Raw genomic sequence first — 21,386 nt, 5'->3', positions numbered from 1 at the left:
AATGAGTCAGTTTGAAATACAAATTTAAAAGATTCTGAAAAAATTCTTGATCACAGGCCTACTTTTCTTCCTCTAGTCAGGGTTGAATAGTTATTGAGAAGGGACGTAGTGCCCTCAAGTGAGAAAAACTCGGTCGTATACTGGCTATTACATGCTCTGCTTTTCTTGTGTTGTTCTGTGACATTGCAGTTGAGCCAGAATACATAAATGAAAGGAAATGAGTCTGTTCAGATTGTACCATGACTTAATTTACATGACTTTGTGTGCCACCTCATCCACTTTTGTAATCACTGCTATCTCATTGTCAGAGGGAACTGTTCTGCTGTGATAGGGATTTGCAGTGTATCAAACTGCCATCAAGGCCTCTTCTGCTAACAGAACCTGTTATTAAATTCTAGACTATCCTTCTGTTGGCTTCATAAAACCAAACATTAGTACTGGCAAGTTGCTGCTACATCTGTCTCATCCGTCTGAATATCAGTACACCAAATCATGGTCATTTTTCATGCTTTTATCAGCTGTGTCTACAGCAAAAGGGCACTTCATTCTCTTTTATCTTTAGGATTCACTTGTCAGGTGATTAGGAGGATTTGTGTCTGACAGCTAAATAATCTAATTATACTTGCCTTGAAGAGATAAGTGGGATCAAAATTCTGCCTGTTTTGTTGCTATGTTCTGTTGTGTGTTGGGAATCAACCTGGGCTTGCAGTGAGGAAGTATCAACTCTGTTTCTACCACACCTTTCTTTTGTGACAGGACTAAGCAAGTCAGAGTGATGTCTGCAGAGTAATATAAGTGGAATGAGGCTGACTGCCATGATCTAGAAATGAGATTTCTAGTGCTCACCGTTTTAGAGGAGGATAGAGGGAAACTTAAATGGGAATCTTGCAGGATCTCTCTGAACCAGTAGGCTAGAGATACAAAGACAGAGTAGAATGTGCTACTGGTTTTGCTTGTGCTGAAACTGTTCTACAGCCAAGAATTCAAGATACACTGGGCTAGAGAGGAAGCGCGGAAGTTCACTTGTCATTGCAGCCTGATGATTAGGACACTGCTGGGAGGGATTGCTGTGAGTGTTTTGTTTCATGCTGCATGTGACTTTCTATTGCAAACATTATTGAAAACTTATTTGAGTTAGGTGAATGGAGAGAGAGACTTCATTCTTGGAAACATCAGAGGATGCTGACTGAGTTGAGGAACCTGCTTTTGAATTTGGAGTGTCTAAGTTCCCAAGACGTCCTTGAAGTTCTAAATCTTGCTTTGTGTCTGTGACCAAAGGTGTAAGATCTGCTTGTTTCTTGGGAGCCTCATAGGTAGCAATGGATCAGGTAAAAGCCTAAGTAGTGTGAACAGTGGAGTTGTTTATCAGTATTTTGCAGCATGAATTGATGCATCTAGAAGGGCTTAGGGAACATTTCTTTTTGGTGAACTGACCTTCTTTTGTAAAGCAAGTACACAGGAGGACAAATAATTATATCACATTCTTCCATTCAACCCAGTTACAGTGTTCTTTGCTCTCATGTTTCCTTTTTCAGAATTGAAGGAGATTTTGATAAATTGTGCTGGGCTTTCAGCTGGAGAAAAGACCAAAATACCCCATAGTAACTAGTCTCTGAGAAGAAAAGTCTATGTAATGGAGACGAGTGTTGGATTAGCAGGAATTTAAGTTGGGCTTGCTTCGTTCTTCTAGCCACTATTAAATCTGGTAGCTATTTGACCTGTATGGTGATACAGAACAGTTGAAGAGTCAGGGGAAAGTTTGTGGCTCATATGGGAGATGTGTCTGTCTCCTGTTTCTTGTCTCAGAAAAATTCATGCTGTGATAATGTTACTTGATCTGAGACTCCCAGCACACAGATCTTAGCTACACTTGAGGTTTTATCCTGTTAAAGCAGAACCATCAGACTTACTTCATCTAGAAGACTCGGTGTCTCTTAGAGTGAGTAAAGTTTATCTTGCATATTTCTTGATGAACAAATGAGTACTGTATTAAGTTTAATGGAGGTGATTTTAGAAAGTGGTAACAGATGTTTTCCATACACATGTCTGGATCAGTATAGACCAATTGTAAACAGAAATAAATAATTTTTTTAAAATCTCCTGTAGTACCATTTTACAGGAAGAGTAAAACATCTTGGCAGCACAGGTCCACCTGAAAACCAGATTTGCATGGCTTATCCATTCTTGTTCTTTTTTCTTTTTGGTGATGCTTCTAGCACTCCTATTTCAGTTAAAGAATACCAGTTTCACTTGTCATCTCCTCTCTCTGTTCCACAACAAATTAAAGTCTCCCTTCTCCTTGGAGTGGGTTCTACACAACGATCATTTTATTATAAAATTATTTGAATTACAGCCTTCTGTAGATGTATCCTAGAAGATATAAACATTTCTTCCTCTCCTTATCACAGAATTCTGGGACAATTTTGCTTCTTCTGCAGCAAGCGATCTTTGGATCTTGTAGGTCATTGTGATCTTCCAGCACGTTCCATGTGCTACACTTAGTCTTGTACTGCTCTTTTTGTATCAGTAGACCTGTCAGAAGTCAGTTTCTCATTCTTTGCTTAGGCTATTTCTGTATGTGCAAATAAAGTCATGTCTTCAACCAGTTTGTTCCCTGGGCTTTTTACGTTCTCTGCTGAACAAGTTGCAACTCGTGCAAAGGCTGCTTTCCAGCCTATCTCCTAGCTCCCAACAAAAGAATGACTTTGTTTTGATGGTATTGTCTTCTGTGTTTCCAAGGACTTAATGGTTTCCCCATGCTGACTTATCACCTGCACCTGCATTTGTTCTGAAGGAGCAGGTGAATTAATGTTTTAAAAGCATTGCACTTGGAATGCAATGTGCAGCATGCCCTTCCCGTTGAGGTACACTAGTTTCTTCCTCTTTAGCCGTGATGCTTTGGCCATGACTTTTAGCTTGTTAAATTTTAGCTTGTTGTGGGTTAATCTGCGTTTTGGTTTTGTGGCATAAGATCAATGATGTATATATGATAAAGCAGTTACCTAATGTTTTCCTTTAATTAATTGTTCTTGAATAATAATTTCATCTTTTTAAAAAAAATCATCTAAACTTTTTTGGATATTCTAAGCATTTCTCTCTGAGTTAAATAGCAGTGCATTTTGAAGTATGTGCTCTCAATCATTTTCCAAACCATTTAATGAAGTGGAAATGAATAAAGGTTTGATCATGAATGAGCACGTATAGAGATGTGCAGCTGTCTTGAACTGCTTTGTTTGCCTCTGAACCAAAAGCTGTCTTCCCAGTTTTGCTTTCATATTAAAGGCATTCTGTGGTTTTATCTGTGTGAATACTCAGTAGCTTCAAATTCTTCATTATATCTTTTCTAGTATGATTTTCACTGCTTTCCAGCATCTCAGAGTCAGCACCTGATCACCATCCTACTTGACTTTAAGCTTCTCCAGCACAGCCAGGTCATGCTCTTTTCTTAATTATACTCTTTTCTTAGTTTCACACTCTCCTGATTTACAGGAGTCTGTCATCTACTGATTTTCAGTTACCTCCCTAATCACTGATTCAGTGATGCTTCTCATCTCTCATTCCCCATTCAGCAAAGAAGTTGGGAGATTCCTGAGAGTTTTGTTAATCTCTCCCCACAGTTCTCAAACTCTGGATCATAAGTAGAGTTGCAACCTCATCAGAATGTCACTTGTTTCAGTTGCCACCTGCAAGTTAAGTTGCAACAGGACACTTTAGTGAATTGCAATTCATAGTTTGTCTTACTTGTCAGCACAAATTCGATGATTATCTTGTGCATAACGCTCAGAACTGCCTCTCTTCCAGAGGTTTTCCTTTTGCCAACCTGAAATCCCTGTGTATGTATTTTACTTCTTTTCATAGATAAATTTTGTCAGTTTGTGTACAAGATGACTAATACAGAGCTATTCATATTCATTATGCACCTTGAAATTTTTCAATTACTTGAAGAGTTGTACTCTTACTCCTTCTCATATTGACCAGTGTTTTCCTCATCATCCCCAAGAAGTTCTAAGACTAAATCTTCGCTCTGTTGTTTTTACTCAGAAGGTCACTGGAGTACGAAGGAGGTTTTGTGGTATTTATGGTTACCTTACCAGAGAAAGATGTTGAACTGCAACTAGGGCTTTTAAGTACTCATATCTGTATAAACAAATAATGATTACACTTAATGTTTTCAACTACACGTGGCTGGGGTTTTAAAGTTAAACATTTTTCTTGACAGGGAGAAAAGCAGAGTGAGAAAGGATAGTATGCATATAGTATTCGGTGAAGATACATAAAGATGAATATCACCAATCTAATTTTATTTAATTGGGGACAGATAGCATTTGTTTATTCTTCTTTCAGCTTACTATCTGAGGGTGATTATTGTTTATTGTAATAGCCCTTTGTAAATCAGTTACTTTTGTTAAAAATGAGAACCACATAGAAAGATGTTGTCAACTTAAAAATCACACTCAGTCTAGAGTGACTGAAATGAACATTCCTTGTAGGGACATCAAGAGGTTTTTTTCCCCATTCATCTTTCAGTTTTATTTTTGGTACCGAACAACACCTTTTCATAAGTAATTTTGTGACACATTCAGTCCACCAATTAAATTTCTGTAAGTCTTCCCTGAAACTATGTAAAGGAATTATTGTTTAAAAATGTTAGTAAACATTTTTTAAAAGGGAAAATTTGAGGATGATATTTTTATTAATTGTTTATAATTTATAATTCTTTATAGTTTAAAAAAAATCCCACAGACAAACCTAAGACAAATCTGTATTTTGTATTTCTGTTACTTTTTTTTTTTATATTGTCCAACTTTTAACTGAATCTGCAAATTTTAAAGGAGACTAATTATTTTTTTTCAGAATGTTGGGAAGAAATTACCTCCAGCCACAGCAGCTCAGGAGCCAACAAAAATAGAAGTGGACAGCAGAACAAAAAGTAGGTTTCAAAGCTTTTTCTTCTTTGCACTTCATGCTATTAAGCCTCTTAAAAGCAAGCTGAGCACTTTTCTCAGGGTTTGCGGAGAAGAGCATCCTGTATATATGAAAAGCACAGATGCAGACAGATATGTTCAGGATAAACTTCAAGTAGATGATACATAGACAGAATGCTTTGTTTTACAGAATCCTCTGAAATATTTTCACTCTGATAATCCTACCTTGAGGTTTCTGCCACCAAAAATGAAATTAAATTATGTGATGGACTTTTAGCTTTGAGGGTACTTTGGAATTAATCAGAGTTGAAAAAGAGAAAACTTCTTACATAGGTCATGGAAAAATATCTCTGACTATGAGTGCTCTTGCTGTTTTCCTCTTTTTTCTTACTTTATGTATCAAAAATGATCTGTGTAGGTGGTATAGTTTGTGTGGAAAATGAACAGTGTCCAAGAACGTCACTTCTTTGTCATTTCAATGCTTAGTAAACAAAAAGGAATAAGCAAATGTTTTAGGCAGGTCTTGGTGCTGTTCTAGGGAGGCATGTTTTACTGTTCTAGGGATTCATGTTTTGCTGTTCTAGGGAGGCATATTTAAGTAGCTTACCAAATTACTTATGTATATATTCCCTGTCTTTTTATTTTGTTTATATAAAATTACAACTAAACGTTATAGATTTTGATAGAAAAGAATAAGAAGAAAGATAACATAGTCATACTTTAGAAAAGAAATAGTATATAATGAAAAGTAAGTCTTGCACAGACCTTCTTCCCTGATGTGTTTATCCTTTTAGATAGCTAGCAGATGTTGTTTCAGAACTGAAACACATAAAGACACAGGAAAGCAAGCATCTGGAACAGCAGAACAAGGGCTAGTCAGAGAGAAGTGTATGGTTATGACCTGGTTTACCACATGTTTTCAGCTCAGAGTTGCAAAAGCAGCTTGAAACAGCTTTTCATGGGTTATTGTCCATTAGCTGCACCACACTAATTGACTTGCTACATCCTTTTATCATGTTCCCCTTGTGATAACAGGCTGTTAATGTGAAATACTGCAAGAATTCAATTGCCTGAAGGAAGTGAGAACTGCAAAATGTGCAAACTGGTAATGTAGAGCAGGGCTCTGGAACCTACAGGTTTTGGAACCTGCAACTTGTGCAAATGAAGCTGACCTGAGCGCAGGTACGATCAGAATGGGTGGTCCCTTGGGCTTTCCCATCTGCGGTACTAACCTGTGCATGGTAAGCCAGGCTGGGAGACAGCTGCCTTTGTCCACATGAGCTCATACTTCTGACAGCTGAAGCTGCTCACTAAGATGCATCCTAGGGTACTGGGGTTTCATACTTTCACCAGTTATAAACAGATGTGAAAACCTCTGAACAATGGTTGGAGAAACTGCACCTTCTACAGTGATAACATAGAGCTCTGGTTGACATAGAGACACTTCTCCATCAATGTCTTTAGGCTGGGATTATTTCTTCTTTCAGCTTTTTGTTATTTCCCTCAGATATGCCTTTTTGGTCAGAAAATCTCTCTGCTGTTGTCTATTTTCACTGTAGTTGTGTGCAAACATCATTCAACATCGCTTTTGCCATAACTGTGCCCTCAGCTTTGGAATATGTGATTTAGATTCCCATGGATACTGCTGGATTCTACTAAATTCCCTTAGATACTGCTGGAGATATATGCTGCAAGCAAGACAGAGATTATGTTGCTAGAGAAGTAGCACCATTTTTCATTTTTCCACCTATTTCTTTCCATGACTGATGGTTATTCCTTAGTCTCAACTGGATAGAAAATGTGGTTGCACTGTGAAAGAGCCTGCTGAGAGAGGAAGCAGAGCAATAGATTCTTCCCTCTCTACCCACAGGGTCTTCAGCATGAGTTGATGACTCTTCTCACATTTTTATTTGAGTCTATTTTTTCCTGTAGCTTTTCTGATGTGATAGGGCAATGATTTGCAGCAAAGCATTTGATATGCTTTAGTACATGCAAGATACCATAAGTTCTGCCATGGGATGAGTTGATCAGAACAAGAATGTGCTTTATAGATGCATCTTCCAACAACATACAATGTAAATCTCCCTAAAAAGTGGTTTTAAATTTCTGGGGGATAAACAGCTGATTCTTCATGGCCAAAGACCTTTTGCTCAACGTTAAAGCAAAAATCCTTAGAGAGCTTGAGTAGTCCCTTGGAAAACATCAATAACCTTCCAAGAATGAATCTTTGAAGAGAAGAGGAGCAGATTTGTTTGGTTTAGATTTGTGGGTGCCTAGACTTATAAGGGAATTATTCTGTTGTTGAATTTCTCTCTCTCTTATGTAGCTGGGACAGCATATGCATGCATGTATGTCTATAATTCTGTCTCTGGGGTGAGATAAACTGCTTTTTTCTGTAAAGAAACTTGCTTTTAGTTTAGTGGCTTGTAGTAAAAAGACTGTATTGTAGAAAATATTTCTATATTTTTAATTAGCTTTGTTGGATTCTAAAATCCAACAAATCGAAAATTTCCACTGTGACTGAGACAGCTATTTCAAGATTGCAAAGGCAATAAGTCACAGAATGCATTCACCAGGGCACTTAACTTGATTACTCCAGTCACTGACTATTTACGATTTGTGTTCATCTATTAGTCGTAGGTTGTAAGAACACCAAAAGCCTAGCAAGAATCTAATCTTTTTGCATGATGATGTAAGGAATAGATAAATCTGGATTAATGAGGCCCTAATTAGTTCTGTTTCTAATTTTTGTTTGATGAGGTAGTGTTTTGACAGTTTGCATCTCATTAAGCTCTGTGAAAATATTTATTAGTTCAATCTATTTATCATTTTTGAGTATAGCAATTAAACCAAATTATGATGAATTAAGTTTTTTCTGTGTAGTTTGTGGTTTTGTTAACAATTATGTATTTTTTCACTAGATTTTGTATGTTTTATTCCATTTTAATGCACTGCTTCTTTTCTTACTTAGTGTTAGTGTTTGTGTCTATATTGATTGGTGTGTGGTTTAGACTTCATCACAGGAGAAATATTTAAGCCTCAAAAATCAACTATAGAGTTGTTTTGTTTGTTTTACTAATAAATAAATAAATAAATAATCAATTTATGGGATACAGCCCAGTGGTCAGGTTACCCAAGATGGAGGAAATCTTACTATGGGGTAGAATAGTTCTTCCCTAACAACAAGGAAACAGCAGCAGAGATAAGAGGAGGAAATTGTGTCATTCTGGCCTAAGAAGAAAAGCAAATTCCAGAGTCATTGTCCCTTGTGAAATTTAAGCTTGAAGGTATGTTTGTCTGTGGACTATCATCTTGAATGTCATAGATCATCCTAAAAGTCTGGCAGGAGACCAAATAGAAGAGGTATGCTTTTAAAATGAGCAAGGTCCAATGATACAGTAAATGGAATCTACTCAGTTCTGTCTTGAACGGTATAATATTTAACCAGTCTCTCAAAATATAAACAATTTACCAACTACAGTACTGCAGTACCCCAAGTCATATGGAAAGTTTATACATTGACATCAGTGCTATACTGGGCTTGCAACAGCCTAGATTAATGAAGCAGATGTATTCTGTAGGAAGGCTATCCCTTGCTATTATTCTCCCACTTTGAGGCAACGATTTTTGAGAGGGCTGCATTTTGAACTTGTAACAGGCGGTGGGACTTAATAATGTGCTGAATAGAGATGCATACTACCATAAAACATCCATTTCTTTTGAGAGGACAGCTCCTTTATAGTGTTTAGGATGGTCCTGAGCCTTTTTTCTCAATGACATGTAGGCACTGACAGACCACTTGTGATAAATATCTAGTTCTTTGCTGCTGGTTTTGGAGGTTTTTTTACAACTTCTGAGCCATGAGGATGATGCTGGGAAGGAGAATCTTGTGTCACCCTGGACCCTTGGGGTTTTTCAGAGAAGCTAGCAATGACTTTGTTCTTCCTTCTAAAGGACAAGACTAGGAGGTATGTGGGTAGGCAAGATGTTTATTGTTGTGTCATCATTATATCAAATCTTGTTGAAAAGTACAGTTAAAAAAATTACAGGATGTAGCCAAGGGTACATATTTTCAAATGGAATTATATCTAGCCAAAGCCCTCTTATTTTGGAATATGCTTAAACAGAATCTGAACATTCTGGCATTAGATTCAGCCTGGTTTAGTTGTAAGATATATTGTAAGATTTGTCTGCTCACTCAATTCCCTAAGCAAAGCCCATTGTCTATGGTAGGTTGTTCTCTGCTTGGGAGGAACTGTGAGTTTGCAGGGAGAAAATCTATGGTCTGACAGAGTAAATTACTATTAATAAATGAAGAGTGTAAAGCTCACGTGTATCTCCTCCCTCCCTGTTTCCAAGATGTCTGCTATTGGAGGTTTATTAGCAGATATAGTTTCAAAATTTCTTTAGGTCATAGAACAAAAGAGAGGCTTCTGGAAGAACCATCTGTAATGTATAAATGTAGCCTTGGATGTCAAATGCAAAAATTAGATTTACCATCTACAGTTGAAGGATGCTTAATATTGGTATCTTAGTTTGAAGCTTTAATTTGGCTTAAATCCATTTACCAGGCTTGTAACAAGCTGTAGTATTTTGACCTTTAGTTTTTTGATGTGGTGGATTGGGGTTTTTTTTTCCCGTGGAAAAACTCTGAATTCAGCAAGTTCCAATGTGATCTCCACAATGCTGAGTCTGAAGTCAGTATTTTCTTTTGTCTTTTCTTCCTTCCTATTTAAACATAACTGTTGGAATTAAGTGCTTCTGCATCCTTTTATGGTATTGTGCTCAACTGAGTAAGGATACTATTAGATTCTTCTTTTATTAATCTGATTTTAAAGGTTCATATTATTTTGAGTCCTCTTTGACTGAAAAAAAAAAAAAAAGGCTTTGCTTTCCTTACTTAAATCATGCTGATGTACCATTTGCTTAGGAGAAGTTTGAAAGGAGGCTTTGTCTAGTCACTTATATCGTCCCAAACCCATCTGTGTTGTTGAGACGTAACTCTATTGCAGCATGATCCACAGGGGCTTTGTTAGAGAAATGCATTGATTTAGTGTATGTCGGTGCAAATTGCACTGAAGGAGTCCAGCCGTCATGTACAATAAACCATGGTTTGTTTGGGTTTTTTTTATCATGACTGTGCCTTCACCCTGTGTTTTTGTGACAGTTCTTGTGCCTCTCACAGGATTTTCTCCTGGTTCTTTATGGACTGCGTGAGCATTTGGCTGAGCTTAAGAATTAGGTTTTGCCATTTGTCTCTAGTTTAATTCCTTGTTTCTCTACTATGGATTCTTTTTTAAAAAGAAAGAAAAAAGGTAATAGCTTGGTGGGAAGGGCAGACAGGTCACAGGAGAACAGAGTTTTGACATCAAAACTAGAAGGCAAAGATATGTAGCCATTTGCTATGAGTGAAAAGACTGTTAAGTTCTGTGGTTAAAGTCTTGCTGCTTTTGACAGCCACTTAGTGTGAGATCCACACTGACACATACTTTCAAAGGAAAAGTTCAAAAAAAATCATAAAAAGAAGAGAGCACATATGTTTACAGATGATGAAACCACAGCTGTTTCCTCACTCGTGTCTGTCTGTCTGTCTGTCAGGGTTGTCATCTTGAAAGATGATTTAATTGCAGTCTTCAAATAGCAAGGAGGAACTGAAGGAGGATTGCTTATTACAGGACTCGGGAGACCTGAGCCCTCTGGACATTTGCTATTTAAAGCATTTTTTAACCTGGAACATGTGCATTATGAGCTGTGCATTATGCTTTGCTTCCTGCTTAATCTTGAGATTATACTGTTATTGAATGAAGGAATAACGTATGTAGTTCTTGGGCTCAGTTGGTGTTTGCCTCTGAGAACCCTCAGTCCGTCACTACAAGAGGGATACTGCGGTGCTCGAGAGTGTCTAGAGATGGCAATGAAGCTGGTGAAAAGTCTGGAGAACAAGTCTGATGAGAAGCGGCTGAGGGAGCTGCGTATGTTTAGTCTGGAGAGGAGGAGGCTGGGAGGAAACATGATCACTCTCTACAACTACCTGAAAGGAGGTTGTAGCGAGATCGAGGATCAGTCTCTCCTCCCAAGTTAACAAATGATAGGACAACAGGAAATGACCTCAAATTACACCAGGGGAGGTTTAGATTGGATATTAGGAAGAACTTTTTCACTGGAAAGGTTGTTGAACTCTGGCACAGGCTGCCCAGGGAGGTAGTGAGGTCACCATCCCTGGAGGTATTCAAAAGACGTGTAGATGAGGTGCTGAGGGACATGGTTTAGTGATGGGCTTGACAGTGTTAGGTTAGTGTAAGTGGTTGGACTTGGCGATCTTAAAGGTCTTTTCCAGCAGAAACAATTCTGTGATTCTATGAACCCAGCTTGTCTTCTGTCCAGTGTCCCAAAAAGGAAATGCTAAGCCTATTTCCAGTCACTAGAGACTTCTCTAACTGTGCACCAATCAGCTTCCTTAGTACAGTGTTATATCTACAGCATCTCTGTACCAATTTACTGAATCTGTTATTTAGCAATCTGTTTTTCAGGATGTGAATACTCTCAGAATAGGGAAAAAATACCTCGTGATTGTTTAAGGTAGCATACACACTGAAGTGTAAAAATGTGCTGAATCTCATGCTTGTCTTCCATGCTGCTCTGCATCTACCTGACCTAATTAAGTCAGTATGTGTCAACTTTTCACAAGATTTTAGGTAAAATGTTATCATAGTCTTCAAGATAAGACAGTCAACAGGTGAAACATTCTAGCCAAGTCCACAAAGAGACATCCAAACCTCTCTTCCAGAATGCAATCATATGGCAGTTAAACACCTTTTTCGTTCTCTGAAATCAGAGTTGTGACCCGATAGTCCTCACATGCTCAGTCACTTGTCAATGTTACCAAATGTTTATTTGGCAGTGTTTTCTGCCCTCAAAACCAAGGAAAGAGATTTATTTTCTCCTTGCTAATTTTTTTTTTTCAAAGATTGTATTCATTGTCTTCATCTGACTCTTGTTTCTTCAGAGACATGAGAGGAGGTATGCTATATTGACCCCAGGCAGCAGCTAAGCTTCACCCAGCCACTTGCTTCCCTATAGGGGAGAAAATAGGGGAAGCAAAAGCAAGAAAATTCATGATGAAGACAGCATAGCAAGTGAATGAAAGAGGCAAAAAAGAGATGACACAAAGGCATTCATTCACTGTCTACCACAGTAGACCAATACCCAGCCAGTCTCAAAGCAATGGCTACCTTCTAGAGCAACACCTCACCAGCCCACCCTTTTTTACTGCTGAGCAGGAGGTGATACGGCATGGAATATCCATTTACTCAGCTTGGGTTAGCTGTCCAGGCTTTGTCCTCTCTCTCAGTTTCTTGCCCACCCCTGGCCTACTTGCTAAGGGGCAGAGCAGAGGAAGAAAAGTGAGCCTTGGTGCTGTGCAGGTACTGGTCAGCAATAGCCAAAGCACTGCTGTGTTTACTAGGGATGTGTTAGTCACAAATCCAAAACACAGCATCATACAGGCTGCTGAGAAGCCTGTACAAGGCAGGGACATTAAACAAACTGCTAATGATCATGATTAAATTTAATCTTTTCTGTTCTGGAAAATAAATCTGTGAAGCCTAAGAAATTCTTGTTTACTTGAACCAGTGCCACATAAAATCCATGCTAGTTCTGAGTGGCAGCGTGTGAACTAGAGCAGAGCTTTTGCTCTTTCCCATTATTAAACCATTTCATTTCTCAGATTGATGGTGCTTACTGACAGCAACCTTTCACACACATGTGTGTTGGCTGCTCATTTAAGGTTTATTTCCCTGTCACTAAACTTAAGCAGTTGGTAGGCAGCTTCTGAGTCAGAGCCCAGTTTTAGTATAGCCATTTGAGTTTGGTGCCTGTACTCCAGTAGGTCCCAGTGGAGATCTGTCACTGCTGTCCTGGAAGTTCAGAGCGTGATTCAGCTAATCAAATGTAGGTATCTGCTCCTGGGGTGAAAAACAGCTCTCAAAGCTTTGCTCCCTTTTGTTACTTGTTCTTCATTGACTGTAGTGGAAGGGTAGGCACCGACATCATGGGTCTAAATTCAGATACCAGACTGAAATCAACCCTGGGGGTTGAAATCAGTAGTGTGCATCTGAAGCTGTTTGAGATACCTCAGGGCATTTTAGCTTGCCTCCAGCTGCCAGGCCAGAGACACCTGGCTCTTCCATAGGTTATGTATAGTGTCTTAGACGCAAGTGTCTTAGACACCCATGCGTGTCCGAAATACTACTTAGTGTCTGAGCAGCTGAACTGACCCCCGTTACCAGAGCCTCAAATGTCTACATGTTTGATAGTGCAGCTTCTCTTTATAGCAAATATAAAAAAATAAATCATGTTGTTTCAAATTCATTTAGATTCCAGTTTCCTGAAAGTATCTGTTTCTCTGCATCAAACATGGCAGTTAACTAGAGGCAGAGGTCATCAAAACTGAGACATTTAAAATGAGGTGAACACTTCTGTAGTTGCATGCCCTTTCTACAAAGGGTCCAGTAATTCCTCTGTGTTTCTTTGGTCTTCTTAAAATATCACATATTTTTATACATTATTTAACAACTGGAATACATATTCTCTTTTCATTTGTAAAGGAACACTGACATACTTGTCTGTTGCACAGCAACATGTTGTAACTAACTGCTTTTCATGACAACTGCTTTTTAAGATTTCTGAGTAGGAGTGCTGGCTTCTGTATTTTTCAGATAAAAGTTGAAGTTATGCCCTTATCTATAAACAGTAAAGGGAAAGAGAAGAGGAAACTTTAGACTAATATTAAAAACTCTTCTTTTATGCTGAGTATACAGAAGGTTTAGTTATGAATGCCTTTACATTTATTAATGTACTATTATTTTATCATGTATTGATTCAGAAATATCTGCTTTCTTGCACATGAGGGGATAGATGAGCTATGTGAACCTACTGTATTCTTTCTACTTCCAGTTTCTGTGTCAGATACAGGCTTACTTTAAGGGATATGGTTTGTGGCAGGTTGCTGTCTGGAGCAGTTTCATTTGAAATAATGGTTCTAGGGACTACAGAGCCAGCTCCCCGATGATGTGTGCAGGAACACTCATCAGTGTTCGGTTTTTTAAATATTTCATACTGTTTATGAAGGTCTAAAGTATGAAGAGAAAGATGGCAAGAAAATAAATTAACACAAGGAAACTCAAACATTTTGTGAAGATTTTCACCTTTGGATAAGAAGCTGTTAAGAAGTGATAATTTATCACATTGAATTTTCTTCGTTTCAGCCAAGGAGTATTGCAAAGTGATATTTCCATATGAAGCACAGAATGATGATGAACTCACAATCCGAGAAGGTGATGTCGTCACACTTATCAGTAAGGTAAAAACAATATTTTTCTCCTATAAGCAGGGATCTAGTTTTAAAAGTAAATATAATTCGACTGGCATAAAATCTGTATTTGTGCCTTTAACAGTGTCCTCCCTAAACCGAAGCTGGTTTGACAATGAAACATTACATAGACTGCATAGAGCCCTACATCTCCTTTCCCCTTGTGCTTTAGAGCCTTACCATGATAACATTAAGTAACGAACAGCAGACATATACTCTTGAGTTTACAAGTTTATGCAATTAATTTGAGTTTGAATCTACTGGCAGTTCTGTGTAAATTGTAAATAGATCACTGTAACAAACATAGAAGCCTGGAGAATAAACTGAAAGACTCGAGAAATAAGCACCTTTGAACATCTCTGTTAAGTGTGTGAATTTTTTCTTGTAGGAATTGTGAATTAGATTTTTTGGGTTAGATGGAGATAATGTGCCTAAATTAGCTTAATGAATGAAACATCTAAAATGTAGCCACCCTTTACACTATGGTAAAGCAGGGAAAAAAAATATGATAAAACAAAAATTAAATCATTTTAGACCTATGTTCTTTACTTTGAAACTACTTGAAATTATTCAAGATTAGAAATGAAATACCATCGCCAGGAATTATGCAAAAATTCCCAAAACTATACAGTGAGATGGAGAGTAAATCATTGGTTTTCTTTTAGGAGAGGTGTCCACTCTGTTGCAAAGAACAGATTAGGTGCACCTAATTTCCTGCCTTTGTTTAAAAACTTCACAGTTTAAATGTTTTTGACTGGATATAATTATTTGGGGAAAAGAAAGCTACAAACTGGAAAAGGTTTTGCATAATGAAGATTAATTCCAATTATGTGCAAAATAGTGCTCTTACTATTTGTACTTACATGGAAGTAAAAGAATGAATTCTGTAATTGATATGTTTCATAAGAAATTGTTATCTGACAGAACAATTTGGCACCTGGGCAGAAACCCCCCAAAACCTTGGGAATTAAATCTAGGGTAGTATTTGCTATATACTAGGGCATTTTCAATCCTGAGGACAAAATCATCTTTTTCCTGAGAAATATGCATGTAACTAAGGAAAATTAATCAGATATTTGGTAGGAAGAGAAACTGCAAATTTAAAACATAAATTATATGCATTAAAAATCCCTTAATAACTTTCCCTTAATGACTCTTTTTTGTTTGGCTTCTCATGAAAACTGTTTGGCTTGGACTGATTAAGAATGTTCTCATGGGAGTAGTTAGCAGTGTCTCTGATCATGGAAATATGGGTATTTTAAAAAGATACTGTTCCTGTCCACTTTATGCTTTATTGACCAGATTGATTTAACTCTTGGAGGTGGCTGGTGTCCAGGCAAACTTGTGTTCTTCAGTATACATAGATAAGGAGACAATTACTGAAGTTTCAGTATGAGATTTCATTTACTTGCTTTTCCCCATTTACATCTTCCCGCCACCTTTGCCCCTACGATGGAAGGATATTTGTCTAATTACTGAGCTGACGATTCAACTGAATTGATCAGTTTTCCCAGCCGTGCACTGAGATGTTGGTATATTCTCTGGTGTATTCCCCTGTCCTTCTGCTCTCCAGCCTGATGGTATCGAGCCACTACAGACATTTTATTGAATTTTTTCCCCTTTTTTCCTGTGGTATGTCACATGTCTATGAACAATTACATAAACTCATGCCTCTAGAGAGTGGGGGATCTCAATGCAAAAAGACTTGGCATTTCTCCACAGATGCTTTTTTATGCTGTCTGAACTAATCTGAGATACTGAAGAAACAGTGCTTAACAAGCAATCACTTTGTAGATCCTGTTGTGGTTTGCAGACCTCATTGCTGTCAGACTTGCTGATTTTTTTCATCTGTTTTTAACATGTAGTTTGAAAAATAAAATACAAGTGATATAGAATTGGAATGTCCTTGCTGTAGAGTTCTGAAAATGGTGAGGGTCTCCTCCATGCTCCACCATGCAATACAGTAACTATAATTTAGTCCAAATTCTCCGAAACAGATGTCTATTGTAATTTTTCTTTTAGTCAGCAAGAATAAAGTCAGCCACACCTTTCTGCCCACTACTGGCTTCTGCTAGAGAGTGGCTTTTATCTGGAATGTAAATCACCATGCTTAGAGACTCCTTTCCACAACGAGTTAGTGATCACTACTAAAAGGAGTTAAATAGAAACGTATGGAGAGCTTCAGAAAGGATTACTGTGGTTTTACTTTGCTATCCAGTCACAGATTTTCTTTTAATCTATTGGCAAGAAATTGTTTCGTGGGGTTCCCTTTCTATGCTGGAGAGCATTAGATAGAATTTGTTCTTCCCAATTATGTAGACCTAAGGAGAGAAGACTGATACTTTTAAAGAGAGAAGTGGATGCTCTAGTGCAGCCACAGAGACATTATCATAAAATAATGCATGTTGTTGAAAATACTAAAACCAGAAAGTTACATAAATTCACAGTATGAATCCAACCTATTTCCACACAGTCACAGCTATAGCAGTGTTGCAGACTCACAATTTACTCTCATACTGAATTCGCATTTAATTTAATTGAAAACAACGGTATTGGTGAGAAAGTTTGGAAGTGGCTGAAGTAACGAGTGACACAAGAACAGGACAGAGATCTTATAAAAGCAATGCAAAATGTGTTACAAGAATCTTAAAAGCATGAGGATCAGATGGCACTTGATAGGTGCCAGGAGGAAGGGGAATGACTCAAATGAGCTAAATGGTAAGTTAGTAGGAGAGCCTATTTAATTGTGTGTGAGGAAGCTGTTAGTCTGGTAATCATCTTTAAATGCTAAAACTTCATTTTATGGAAAGAATTACAAAGGAGTAGTATCAGTAAATACAGAATTCAAAATCACCATTTTAACAGTGACCCTATAGATAAAAGGCATACAAGTATATCAGATTTCCTTTTTCCAGCTAAATTGGTTACGAAAGTCTTTGTCAAGTTCATCAAATATCTCCCCCATACAAAGAGCAAACTAATATATTTTTTGTCATGGCCTTTGCAGAATCTGTTTCAAGTTCTCACTTTGTTTTGATGGATATTCAGGTCTTGAATCAAAACCTGATCAGACCATTCCAAAGGCCTCGATGATAAGGGAATTGCAATATCTGAGATTTTTAATGAAATAGGCAAAGAATACGTTTCACTGAGTCACAAAATGACTTTCCTACTGACTTGGAGATTGTGCTGATAAGTTTTATTTAAACAAAGAAGTGAGTCAGTAGAGGCTGCTGATTTACTGGTCAGAACAGTAAGTGTGTTGAGAGATAGAAGGGGAAGGATGGTATTATGCAAGAATGATAGCCAAAAGTAATTGCCAGTTAAACAGCATACCGAGTCATTTTTTTGATGAATTGCATAGACCTAAATCATGTGAAAGATATATGGAAAGCTAGAGTTGAAATATATGGTAATAACTGTTGTTTTCTTATAGGTTAAAATTTAGCCAAAATACTAGAAACAGAAACTAACTTCTCATAAATGTATTCTGAAAACAGCTCTTCTCCTTTTCCCTAGTGAAGCAAATGGACACATTGAAAAGATTTTCTTTATTAATCACTGGAAATTGAAGTGAACGAATGGGAGCCCTTCAATTCTTTCATGCAAAATTTTTAGTAGCCCTCTAATTCCTTCATGTAATATTTTTAAAGATAAATGATCAGAACATGTTGCGCAGAACTCTTAAAGAAACGTAAATGTTTTGTTGAGTCTCCTCTGGAGACATTCAAAACCCCCCAGGATGAGTTCCTGTGTGACCTACTCTAGGTGGTCCTGCTCTGGCAGTGAGGTTAGACTAGGTGATCTTTCGAGGTCCCTTCCAACCCTTGAGATTCTGTGTAAAAACTGAATCTTCAAGGCAATAAAACAGAAAAGCACATCTTTGGAAGAAAGAGAACTAAAAGCAAAATACAGTCATTTTACTTGTACAGTTATGGTGGTGGTTGTGCAATTTGATGATTATACGTTCATAAGATGAAAAGATATGAATGGCAAGAGGTCATGAGATTGACCCTGTTGGTTATTCTTTGTTATGTCAAACAGTTATGTTCGCTAGGTAATTTGTAAAGCTTCTTCAAAATGTTCCTGACAGCATTTGGATAACAAGTACACTGGTAGTGACTGCACTTTGCAGCTGAAGTAGAGTGGCAAACACGTGCTTTATCATGGTCAAATACTGATTTTGGAGATTGTATTTGTAATAAGTAGAGCCGCTTTCAAGTAACAGAAGATTCACGTGACATTTTGAATTGCCATCTTGACAATCTTGTAGGATTTTTCATTCCAGCACTTTTAAACATAGCTACTGTAGGCTACTTTACAGTGTTAGTGAGGAATCTTTATGCACATGCTACAAGTTTCTTGATAGCTCTAATAAATTTTGACAAAATGCACAGGGTTCTGGAGATTTCACTGGCATACAGAAAATGACCTGTGCAATGAATCGATAATAATGATTCTATGATAACAGCTAAATAATTTCAAAGCAAATACATCAAGCTCCCACTGGCAGCTGTGCACTCATTTGAAAGCAGTTTTTCTTGCAAGAGTAGAAAGATTTCATTGCACAGCATCAATGTACCTGAGCTCTAGGCATTAAAGACCACTTTGTTCTCAGGAATGAAAGTGGTCTGGATAAACAAAATTAACTAAATTAGCTGGATAAATAGAATTAATCATTACAAATTTGAAGATGACAGTAATAGAAGAGTATTCTCACCTGAACCCTTATTATTGGAGTAGGAGTAGTGAAGGGCAACATCAGTGACAATTTTATTAATTTTGAATTTATAAGATGTTGAAATTAATGTGTGTCAATATATCAGCTGGAGTAACAGTCTTGTACCTTGCTCTGCATATCCTAACTGGATTTCCCTCAGCCTCCACTTACCTGGATTGCAAAGCTTTCCTTCTGCTACAGACTAAACAGCTGAGTATATGGCATTAGCGGTAGGATCATGTTGTGCTGGAGTGATGGATGAACATAATAGGGGGTCCTTTCTGATATTGCAAAGAAGCTTTCATGAGGAAGCAAGTTTCACAGAGGATGTTCAGGCTCCTTGGGGATTCATCAAAACTGCCTGAAGGATTAATGAGGTGAAAAAGAAAGCAACAGTGACATACAGCCTCCCAAAATCTTGATGATGCTTCTCAGATAGTACTGGGAAAGTTTATGCATTAGTGTCATGAAAGGCACAACAGAGTAGTGCCTGTCATTAGTAAAAGAATCAAATGATAAATTATCTGGTCTAGGTATTTAATGACAATCTATATATCTAATGGCAATCCCATTTGTAGCACTTAATTCTGTGTTGGAGAAGAAAGAGCCATAAACTTGTTTTCTAAAAATACGCATAATGCAATCAATTTTTACAGAGATAATATTTGTTTCTAGTGTTTTTGTTAATAATTTACTGTGAGATTTGCAAGTTTTGTGCTACAAAATGATCTACATTTGGTAACTCCCTGCGTCTAAGCACATGCAATCAAGTGGTAAGACAGACAAATGAGTAGAAGGGTATAAGGAAACGGTGAAATGAGATTCAGTCTTGACAGTCTTTCATAATGTAATGTTTTCACTGTTGCAGTGGCTGTGTGTTTGTCTGCGTTAGTGTATGGAATCAGTCCTTATGCAGAGCACTTGATATTTTTCAATTCGTAGGACAATTGTTAGGCACTTAATTTCACCCTCACTATATTCATAAACAGTTACCCGAGTATGGCCCTTTTGCGAAAACAATTCTCCCAGTTTTCTCTCTTACGACATCTTCAAATGCTCATCCTGGTGTGGGAGTTAATTGTCCACTGCACTTTCCTGAGCTGAGCAATTGCCAAGGCGAACTCGGCTGGGTAGGGTTGTGAAGGAAAACAGCTGCTCTTAACGGATGCAGGAGGCTCCTAAAGGGATGAAATTAGTAAGTGCTATGTACAAGAGTCTTGCCAGTGAGTTGAGGCCATGAGCAGGGGAAGGAGCAGGAACCAGGCGGTTGTGATAGAGGAGGATGCTAACTGATACTTAATCGAACGTGTTGCTAGGTTGTGGGGTCACTAGGGTAGAAACATGTCTGTTGTACTTTACAACCCTTGGTTACAGAAACATGTGGAGGAATTAGAAGACTTTCAATTTGTGTTTCAGTACAAGTAAATCAGTATGGGGACACACATTTTTCCATATCAAGATTAAATTTTCAGTATTTTCCACTCTATGAGTTTAAAAAAAAAGTTATGATATTTGAGATCATTAAAAATAAGGGTAATTAGGCAAGAAAATGGCATTTTTCAAAGCAGAAGTATGGTAGCTTAAGATTGTCTCTTTCAAAAGAAGAGAAGAAGATAGTCATGTTCCGTTATAGTCATTCAGGTCATCTTTTTTCCTTGGTTGACAGCTAAAAGCTTTTATCTCATTTTTAGAAATGAGTTTACTGATATAACAAAAAATTTAGATTGTACAGGGGTAAATATGATCTGGCTTAATAGAACATAAAAATGGCTTTCAGTCAGAGCAACACAATAGATTTTTGTTTACACAAAATATTTGGTCACGCAGATGCCCCGTTCAGGGTTTCAATACAAGACATTTTGAGCATTTGTAACTTCTGCAACAATCTTGCATATAGAAACTGAAAGGAATACAGTAAGCAGACTTCAAGGAACGCCCAGCCTTAAGAAAGCTTTTATTATGTCTTGTGTTTCAAGAATACCATGTAAGCAATAAAGGCACTTACTGCTTGTCTTTGGAAATAAATAGATATTTCCCTCAGAGAGAACAATACCATAAAGGGCCTCAGCGCATGTCCTTTTCTCTCCTGAGACAATCATGAATTATTCAACACATCTTTGACCAGACCTAATAGACATACCTAATTTACTTTCTCTGTTCCTTGCCCTCTAGGCTATGCTCAGTACCAGTTTTTCCCCCAAGACTCCCTCTCATGTCCTTAGCTGCTCACACCAAAGTTGCTGATTTCATACAAGAAAATGTCAAGTGTGCATGCTGAGGATGCAGTTTTACGTGATTGATGAAAAGTGGCTCATGTAAGGAATGGTTCTACTCCCGCCCTTTTCCCTTGCAGCTGGCAACCTTGTCCATG

General features: G+C 37.7%; 1 protein-coding gene across 2 annotated transcripts in view; it reads left to right on the top strand.

Annotated features, from left to right (window-relative positions):
- The window catches only part of SH3KBP1 (SH3 domain containing kinase binding protein 1), a 221,619-nt gene that overhangs the window by 153,635 nt on the left and 46,598 nt on the right, over positions 1-21,386 (top strand). For both annotated transcript variants that reach the window (XM_061999392.1, XM_061999401.1), the window contains 2 exons: positions 4,855-4,930; positions 14,192-14,286. In XM_061999392.1, the coding sequence (XP_061855376.1) occupies positions 4,855-4,930; positions 14,192-14,286 (171 nt within the window). The remainder of the gene's footprint in view (positions 1-4,854; positions 4,931-14,191; positions 14,287-21,386) is intronic.

Source organism: Colius striatus, chromosome 1 (genome assembly GCF_028858725.1).
Source record: "Colius striatus isolate bColStr4 chromosome 1, bColStr4.1.hap1, whole genome shotgun sequence".
Lineage (NCBI taxonomy): Eukaryota > Metazoa > Chordata > Aves > Coliiformes > Coliidae > Colius > Colius striatus.
Note: the sequence above shows the minus strand (reverse complement) of the source record. Positions and strands in the feature narration are given on the sequence as shown.